The 10,363-nt window shown below is 43.7% G+C and overlaps 1 protein-coding gene across 1 annotated transcript in view; it reads left to right on the top strand.

Annotated features, from left to right (window-relative positions):
* Positions 1–706: 706 nt before the first annotated feature.
* Positions 707–10,363, top strand: part of DAPK3 (death associated protein kinase 3) — a 32,789-nt gene continuing 23,132 nt past the window's right edge. The window contains exons 1-2 of the mRNA XM_056573785.1: positions 707–961; positions 8,929–9,289. Of these exons, the coding sequence (XP_056429760.1) occupies positions 900–961; positions 8,929–9,289 (423 nt within the window). The 5' untranslated portion in view covers positions 707–899. The remainder of the gene's footprint in view (positions 962–8,928; positions 9,290–10,363) is intronic.

Below are 10,363 nucleotides of genomic sequence, written 5' to 3'. Positions count from 1 at the left end.
GCTGTCACCATTGATGGCTGTGCAGTGCTCGTGGAATCTGCTCAAAGAATGAACTTGTTCCTTCTTTGCGCGAACAGTTTCAGTGGCGGAATTTTCCACAGCTGAAATTCTGCAGTGTGAACATGTGTCGCAAAGACCCATTCGCCCTAATGTTAAGTTCACACCACGGAATTCCGCCTGTGGAATTCTGCGGGAATTCCGTAGTGTGAACGTACCCTAATGTTGTGGCACCAGTTGATTTAAAAAAAAAAAATTGTTTTTCATCGGAGTACCCCTTTAAAGGGCTAGAGTAATTGTGTGACCATCACTGTTGGCAGCAATGTGTGGCAGACAACGGATTTACGGTTAATTTATTTTAATGAAAGTTTTTAAATAAATATACAATAAATGTATAGTGCAGAATAAAATAGAATATAATGGAGGGGGTGGGGCCAATTGGAGATGCAGGGTGTGACATCACTCCCCACACTGCCACTATATTCTATTGGGCCTCATACACAGAAGGAATTATTAGCCTGCAATGAAGGAGTTAAGACTAATTGGCAGTGTGGGGAGTGACTGGGGAGTAAGTTACTAGTGAGTCACCAGCCCCAGGTTCCATTCAGTCAATCACACAAAATGAAGCGATTCACTTTAGCATTCACTACTATAAGGCTGCATCGCCGCTCCAGCCAACAATGTCGTCATCCTCCGCTATAGAAGCTGAGAAGCCTTCCTTTCATTCAGAGACTTGCCGCCCACCAATCGCGGGAGAAGGCGGGTCCTATGCGCACAGAGCGAGACGTCATTCTCCTGGCATCCCGACTATTAGGAATCCGGAAATACTGGGTGGGAGCGACCGACAAGCCTGGGAGTCCGGCAGCTCATAGCCAAGCAAAGCGACACCGATCCGGGGCAACATGAGTGGGTTCCGGCAACAGAATGTGGAGGAATTCTATGAGATGGGAGAAGAGCTGGGAAGGTGAGAGTATATAGATACCTGTAACTAGAGCCTTGTTGTTGTGCCAGACTACAATACCCTGGCATACCTTGCTCACCTCCAACCCCAGTCTTACCCATCCACCCTCTATATTAGTGTTTCCCAACCAGGGTGCCTCCAGCTGTTGCAAAACTACAACTCCCAGCATGCCCGGACAGCCGTTGGCTGTCCGGGCATGCTGGGAGTTGTAGTTTTGCAACAGCTGGAGGCACCCTGGTTGAGAAACAGTGCTCTATATCCATGTCACATTAGGATACTGTCATGTCATCAGCTAGTCTTCCATTTTAGGACAGGCGTTAAAGGAGTTCTCCAACTGAAATCTTTTATCCCCCGCTGTGCCCGGGCTGTAAAACTATACATAATAAACTTTCACTTACCTGCCTACGATCCCCTGTTGTTCCGATATCGCCGTCCCGTTCTCCGGTCCCAGTCAGCTTCCTCTTCCTGTGGGTCGGTGACTTCACTCTGCACTCAGCCTATCAGCGGCCGCGACGGGACATTGCTGCGGTCGCTGATAGGCAGAGCGCAGAGTGAAGTCACCGACCCGCAGGAAGTGGAAGGGACCGGAGAACGGGACGGCGATATCGGAACAACAGGGGATCGTAGGCAGGTAAGTGAAAGTTTATTATGTATAGTTTTACAGCCCGGGCACAGCGGGGTTAAAAGTTTTAGCTTAGAGAACTCCTTTAAAGGGAACCAAGCAGCAGGTTTTACCATATACACATTATATATGGTAAAATCTTTATCCTTATCGTCTCCGGGGGACATTTTTGCCCCCAGGGATGGTGAGCATATGAAGTTACAGTCATGGTTGTAAATGTTGGCATCCCTGAAATTTTTCTAGAAAATGAAGTATTTCTCACAGAAAAGGATTGCAGTAACACGTTTTGCTATACACATGTTTATTCACTTTGTGTATATTGGAACTAAACCAAAAAAGGGAGGAAAGAAAAGCAAATTAGACATAATGTCACACCAAACTCCAAAAATGGGCTGGACAAAATTGTCACCTTTCAAAATTGTGGGTAAATAAGATTTTCAAGCATGTGATGCTCCTTTAAACTCACCTGGGGCAAGTAACAGGTGTGGGCAATATAAAAATCACACCTGAAAGCAGATAAAAAGGAGAGAAGTTCACTTAGTCTTTGCAACAGGGAGAAGAGAACTGTCTGAGGACTTGAGAACCAAAATTGTGGAAAAATATCAACAATCTCAAGGTTACAAGTCCATCTCCAGAGATCTAGATTTGCCTTTGTCCACAGTTCGCAACATTATCAAGAAGTTTGCAACCCATGGCACTGTAGCTAATCTCCCTGGGCATGGGCGAAAGAGAAAAATTGATGAACGGTGTCAGCGCAGGATAGTCTGGATGGTGGATAAGCAGCCCCAAACAAGTTCCAAAGATATTCTGCAGGCTCAGGGAGCATCAGTGTAAGCGCGAACTATCCATCGACAATTAAATGAAACGCTATGGCAGGAGACCCAGGAGGACCCCACTGCTGACACAGAAACATAAAAAAGAGAGACTATATTTTGCCAGAATGAACTTGAGTAATCCAAAATCCTTCTGGGAAAACGTCTTGTGGACAGATGAGACCAAGATAGAGCTTTTTGGTAAAGCACATCATTCTACTGTTTACCCGAAAACGGAATGAGGCCTACAAACAAAAGAGCACAGTACCTACAGTGAAATATGGTGAAGGTTCATTTATGTTTTGGGGTTGTTTTGCTGCCTCTGGCACTGGGTGCCTTGAATGTGCGCAAGGCATCATGAAATTTGAGGATTACCAATGGATTTTGGGATGCACTGTACAGCCCAGTGTCAGAAAGCTGGGTTTGCATCCGAGATCTCGGGTCTTCCAGCAGGACAATGACCCCAAACATACATCAAAAAGCACCCAGAAATGGATGGCAACAAAGCGCTGGAGAGTTCTGAAGTGGCCAGCAATGAGTCCAGACCTAAATCCCATTGAACACCTGTGGAGAGATCTTAAAATTGCTGTTAGGAAAAGGCGCCCTTCCAATAAGAGAGACCTGGAGCAGTTTGCAAAGGAAGAGTGGTCCAACATTCCGGCTGAGAGGTGTAAGAAGCTTATTGATGGTTATAGGAAGCCACTGATTCCAGTTATTTTTTTCCAAAGGGTGTGCAACTAAATATTATGTTAAGGGTGATAATTTTGTCCAGCCCATTTTTGGAGTTTGGTGTGACATTATGTCCAATTAGCTTTTTTTCCTCCTTTTTTGGTTTAGTTCCAATTCACACAAAAGGTATAAACATGTGTATAGCAAAACATGTTACTGCAATCCTTTTTTGTGAGAAATACTTAATTTTCTAGACAAATTTCAGGGGTGCCAACATTTACGGCCATAACTGTACCTGGTGGCCAGGGAGACTTTATAACTTCATATGCTCACCATCCCTGGGAGAAAAAAACATCCCACGGGGATAAGGATAAAGATTTTACCATGTAACACGTTGCCAAGCTTTATATATGGGACAATCTGCTGCTTGGTTCCTTTTAAGGCAGTGTTTCCCAAACAGCGTGTCTACAGCTCTTGGAAAACCTAAACTCTCAGCATGCAGTCCAGGCATGCTGGTAGTTGTAGTTTCACAACAGCTGGAGGCACGCTGTTTGGAAAACACTGCCTTGTAGGGAACCAAGCAGCAGATTTTACCATATAAGGTAATAAAAAAAAAATAAAAAAAATAAAAAATCTCAAAAAGTCAAGTCATATACATGCACCAAAGTGTCCCCTTGTCCTGCACAGTATGCAGTGAGCAAATCTTTAAAATTAGACGTTGAACTCCTACTGCCCATAGATCATCTCTTTAAGGGGAATCTGTTATCGGTATCACCAGCACTAACTTATGACTTCTATGGTTGTCTCTGATGACAATGATACTTACTACCTGTAGATCCGTGCCTCCGTTCTTCTGTCATTTTAGTTATATGGTAATGAACCTACTCTGTGCACACTGGGTGTTCCAAAGGCCCCGGTGCACCGTAACGTCCAGCCAGCTTCCTTGGTTATTCCTTTCCATTGTGCTGAGAGTCCTATTTTGTAAAAATGAAGCTCCAATAAACTCCTCTTCTCTGCATTCGCTATAGACGCAACAGAACAGAGGACAGGAGAGGGGTGTAGCTGCAGAGTGGAGCTCCATTTTGCAGAGGCTGCACGAGGGAGGAGGTGTTTTTCTGAGAGGTCTGGCTGGATGTCACCTTGGACCAGGGGCTTGGGATTGTCCCACATGCACAAAGTAGACTAATTATATAACAAACCAGCTTTTGCCCGCGGCTTCGCTCGCGTTAAATTTGCAGTAACATAGATTTACTTTTTATGATCCTATAGTAATGAGGCCTCTCTGGGTAATCTACGGGCATCCAAACAACCCGAAACATTACATCTGCTTTTTCATGGAATTGAAGATCGACATCCTTTGAGGACTTTTACCGAGTCTGCGCACAGGGGAACCTTCTCGCGCTGCTTATTTACTGCCAACAGTCCTCCTATCCCGACCTCCTATCCCGTCCCGTAATATGTGTACTAGGTATTGAAATATATCCAGCCGTACAGAAGTTATATGGGAACATACATTTCCCATTGATTTGCATGGGACTTTAAACAAAAACCCTGACCCTCACAAATGGGGGTAGTTAAGGGTTAAATTAACTATCCTATATTTTAAGTCGACATATAAGTAACATGTGACCAAGTATTATCAAAATATCTCCAGCCGTTTGGAAGTTATGCAGTAACATATATTTCCTATAGACTTGTAAACCCTTTTTCACCCCCTTAAGGCTAGGACTCCACTGAGATTTTTGCCCTGTGATTTTTGTGACATAAAAACGCCAGAAAAACTGCCACAGTTTTTCCCTGCGTTTTTACCTTTGTGAGGAATTTGCCGTTTTTGGCAAAGGATGCAGTAGGGATGTAAAAATGTATTTAACTAAATGTTTTTTTTTTATAACAACATTTTTATAAATTTTTTCATAAAGTGTGTGTGTTTAATTATTTTTTTTTTAATGTAGTACTGCCACTCCCAGCATGGAACACACTGTTCCATGCTGGGAGTAGTAGTTCCTGTACTATAGACATATTGCTCCGGGTGTCAGTCTGACACCCGATGCGATCGTCCATAATATAGCAGAAATGCGGCTCTATACATCGCTCATATCTCTGCTCTGTACTCCGGCCAGTGATGTTCTATTCACATCACTCATTCATATTTTCCGCCCAGAGCTGTGATTGGCCGGGTGGTTGCAGCCAATCACAGCTCTGAGGAAAATATCAATGAGTGGCCGGCCGGAGTACAGAGCAGGGATGCGAGCGATGTATACAGCCACTCCATCTCTGCTATAGACAGGATGATCACAGCGGGTGTCAGTACTGACACCCGCTGTGATGTGTACTTAACTGCAGGTGCTACTACTCCCAACATGGAGAACACTCTGCTCCATGCTGGGAGCTGTAGTATCTGCAGTAATAGACATATCGCAGCGAGTGTAACTTCTGACACCTGCTGGGATCTGTCTATTAATGCAGGTACTACCGTTCCCAGCATGGAGCAGAGTGTGCTCCATGTTGGGGGTAGTAATACTTGTAGTTATGGAAAGATCACAGCGGGTATCACTACTGACACCCGCTGTGATCCTTCTGTGTAATGTATAGATGCGGCGGCCGCTCTCCTATGGACCCTGCACTGCCGTATATATACACATTCCGATTTCTCACAGAGAGCTGTGATTGGCTGGAACCATCTGACCAATCACAGCTCTCTGTGGGAAATATGAATGTGTGTGTATATATACAATACGTCAGTGCAGGGGACCATAGAAGAGCGGCCGCAGCATCTATACATTATACAGGAGGATCGCAATGGGTGATCTGTCAATCAGTACAGGTACTACTACTCTCATCATGGAACAGTGTGTTCCATGCTGGGAGTAGTAGTACTACATTTTTATTGCCCTGCCCGCACACATAAATTGATCTCTGTTTAAAAATTTATAAACATTTCGTAATAAAAAAGATACATTTTGTTAGGTACAATTTTTTCCATCACTACTGTATCTTTTTTATTTTTTTTAATGGTATGGTATTTTTTTTAATGGTATTAAATTTTAATAAAAAAGGTATCTCCATCACTTTTTTGGATCGCTAAAATCCAAAAAAGAATAAAAATGCCACGATTTCAGGGCAAAAAATGCCAAAATAGGTTTTGTCGGGTGTTTTGAAAATCCAGCCTCTGAGCCCGAAATTGCTGAAAGACGCCAAAAGGATAAAAAAAATGCCAAACTGAAAAACGCCAAGTGAATCTGGCATTTAGCAGTTTACTATTGACTTGCAGCTAACATCTGGCCGCAGGAAAATTGGCGTTTTTAATGGCGTTTTTGCAAAAAAAACCTCAGTGGAGTTCCAGCCTAAGGGTGGAATGTCGAAAAATCCTTTCTTATTCCTTGTCTACGTCTTTAAAAAAAAACACCTGTGCAAAAATTCAGGTTTCTAGGACCAAGGATTTAGGCTGGGCGTTGATGAGTCAGTGAGTGAAGTCTTCTCCTTTTTATATATAAGATAACCAGAATTCTAAGCAAATGGAGGCATGGCTCTGCGGATAGAAAGTACTAGGGCTGCACGATATTGGGAAAATGTGCGATTGCAATTATGGGCCTAAATATTACCATTTCGATGCAATATAATAAATTAATTGTGAAATCTCGCCATGTCCAATCTCCTCAATTTTACAACTATCTACCCATTTTATGCCCACCGCCCATTTCATATCTCCCCATTTAATTTCTATCTCCCCTGTCACATTCTCCCCTCATGGTCACATCTTCCCCCTATGTCTCACATTCCCCTCCCCTTGTCACATCCCCCCTGGCACATTACAAGGGGTACACTGGGTTTCCCGGGTGGTTTTCAAATCTCCCACCAGACCCGGGAATATAGTGTGTTTGCTGCCAAAAGAGACCTTTCCCCATCAGCCAATCACTGGCTTGACTCGTGACACCGCTGCAGCCAGTGATTGGCTGAAAAGGTCCTACTAGTTGAATGGTGAAGAAAGGAGACACCAGACCGCACGGAGGGGAACGGCATCTGCAGGGACCGGGAGGAGGTGAGCAGAAGTTTTTTTTTTATTTTTCTTCCTGTGCCCTTTTATTTAGCTCAGTGTTTTTCTACCAGGGTGCCTTCAGCTGTTGTGAAACCACAACTACCAACATGCCCGGACAGCCTTTGCTGGTCTGGGCATGCTGGGAGTTGGAGTTTTGCAACAACTGGAGGCACCCTGGTTGGGAAACACTGACTTTTAGTATTTCAATTTAGTTCTTACCCGCTCTGGCCGGCCCCTGGCCGCAGCAGCACACGAGAGCCGGCCCGTCCTGGGGGGCCGTATCGCTATATCGCAAAAGGAAAAATTGCAATTCGATTGCTTTTGCGATATGTCGTGCAGCCCTAGTAAGTACCATTATCATTACTGTCACCTGCACTACAAGCCTTTACCAACAGGTTAATACAGGTGATATTGATGACAGGTTCCCTTTAATTGGTAAAATATGTCCCCTCTTTACATTCCTAATGGTTCTATGCTGTCCATAAAACCTACGTGCTGCCTACAGTTCCTACCTATGTTCTTAGTCTAAAACAAAGTGTAGATACATTTACTGAGCAGCTTGGGGGGCTGCACATAACAAGCGCTGATCATGATGATTGGCTCTTGTTTTTGTCAGCTGATCTCTGGCCCTCTAGGAACACACTTAACCATATAATTCGGCCTTTATGTAGCTACACCATGGCAATCTGATTGTATCTTGTATGTTTACAACACAGAATGTCCCTGTGGAAAATCTCTGCGGACATTCTGCTGGCCAGCATAATCTCATAGACGTCAATGCATTCCGTGCTGAGTCTGCAGAAAGAATGGGTAGGTTCATTCTTTATGCAGAAAGGGGAATTGGAATTTCCACGACAGGAACATCTGGAGCGGAAATTCTGCCGTGTGCATAGGGCAGCAGAATCCTATTGAATACAATGGGAATCACCGACGTGTGAACATAGCCTTAATGTATCAAAGTATTTGAGCAGTTCATGATTGTTGGGGTAGGTTTACACTATATACCACACTCCTTTTTTGGCATATGTCAGCAACCCAGAATAGTGGGATACTGTTTACCACAGCATGTCCCTGCCCAACACATTCATTCCAGTTTATTTGCAGGACTCAAAAGCATGGAGTACCTACAGGCAGCATATACATTTGTGAAATTGACCTAAAGTAGTCATAGTTAGCATTTCTTTGGCTCATTCAACTTTATGGACCTGTCGACAAAATGTTGAGCTGCATGTTGTGCCGACGAAGGGAACAAAACTTGATCTGAATGGCGTTGAGGCACTGCTCATATGTCAAACATAAAAGGTGGACCCAGGCCAGCACAGGACGGCAGCACAATAGGAACACAGAACCCCAGTTCGTCTTAGCCAAATATCTGGGGAAATTTTGGTGAACCTGAGGAAGACGCAAGCTAGTGCCAAAACGCGTGGTCCCTACTGTAAAGTAAGCATAAAGTATACATTGTCCTGTGCTGCCATGGGTCCTCCTTTTGTCTTTAAGATATGAGCAGCTCCTCCTAGACCATTTTTTGCTTGTACTTCATATTGTCTCCTTTCTGGAGTATGTTACCAGTCCGAGTGCAGCAGCCATCACATACATTGCCTATTTTACAACCACAACAGAGTTGCACACCAAGGTGTAACAACTCAGCAGGTCAGTATATCACTTTGGTGTGGTGGAGGGTGCACACCATTTGATGTACGATACCAGGGAGCGCCCCCTGTTTTTGTTCTCCTTTAGTACTCTCTCTACTCTTGACACACTGTAAAATGTTTTTCCAAACTATGATCCCTTGTTACATTCCTGTATGAATAATTTGTTAATTTCTTTTTAGTGGTCAGTTTGCAATTGTAAGGAAGTGTCGAGAACGCCGGACAGGATTAGAATATGCTGCCAAGTTCATAAAGAAGCGACGATTGTCCTCCAGTCGACGGGGTGTGAGTCGGGAGGAGATTGAGAGAGAAGTGGACATCTTAAGAGAGATTCAACATCCTAACATAATCACCCTTCATGATGTGTTTGAAAATCGCACAGATGTGGTTCTTATATTAGAACTAGTGTCTGGAGGAGAATTATTTGACTTCTTAGCACAAAAGGAGAGTTTGACTGAAGAAGAGGCCACCATGTTCCTAAAACAGATTTTAGATGGCGTTCACTACTTACACCACAAAAGCATTGCGCATTTTGATCTCAAGGTATTCTATTTTATGTAATTTTTTGATTTGTACCAGTCATTGTAACATTGTTTGTCTTTCTGAGGCTAAGTTTTCACACTACTTATTTCTTGCATTAATTTTCTTTCCTGAAAAAATGCCACAAAAAGTGCCCATAAAACAGCCAACTGCCTGTGTTTAGTCTTTTTTTTTTTTTTTGCCTGCCTTTTTTTTAAATTTTTTTTTTCATGTTAGTGTGTTTTTTCGAGCATTTTAAGTGCGTTATTTGAGCGTTTGGCAGTTTTTCACTGCTTTCGGAATGGTGCTCTTTTTACACAGAAAGAAGTGATCAGGAGTATTCTAAAAAGCATGCCAATCTACTCCGCTGGAATTTTTTATCATTCCATTGTCCCCGGGCCTGGGCCCCCTCTTCTCCCTGCTTCCTGGGCCCATTACATGACACTGCGGCCGGCAATTAGCTGATCACAGTGTGAAGTGTCAGGCTTCAGGAATGCAGAGGAAGACCGGTCCCAGAAAACAGAATGGCACTATCTGGGGAGCATAAGGTGAGATAAAGTTTGTTATTTTACTTTTTGCAGCCCGGGCACAAAGGAATGATGATAAAAATCCAGTTGAGTACTCCTTTAACATTATCTTGCGTACTTCGTGGCATTTTTTCCCTCTAAGATAGAAGTCTACGGGAGAAACCGTCATAGACTCAGAATGCTGGGATTTACGAAAACTGCCACTGAGCCAAAATATGCCAGTGAAGAGTGAAAAAAGGCCGAAAGGATGGGTTTTATATGTTCTTATTGACGCCCAGCTTATTTTGGCTGGAAAAGAAAAATGAACAACCCAGCCTAAAGCTCTGTTCACAGTAGTATTATGGTCATGAAAGCTTGATGGGTGGAATGATGAGGCAGACTATGGAATGTGTTTACTTTGCAATCACACTTATAAGGCTGGGTTCACATCACGTTTTATGCAATACGGGAGCGCATACGGCTGGGGGGAGCTAAAACCTGGCGTTCCCGTATCCCTGCCATATGCGGCCCGTATGTAATGTATTTCAATGAACCCACCAGAGTGGAGCGCTGACTCCGGTCAGCTCATTTA

This window comes from Hyla sarda, chromosome 1 (assembly GCF_029499605.1).
Source record: "Hyla sarda isolate aHylSar1 chromosome 1, aHylSar1.hap1, whole genome shotgun sequence".
Lineage (NCBI taxonomy): Eukaryota > Metazoa > Chordata > Amphibia > Anura > Hylidae > Hyla > Hyla sarda.
Note: the sequence above shows the minus strand (reverse complement) of the source record. Positions and strands in the feature narration are given on the sequence as shown.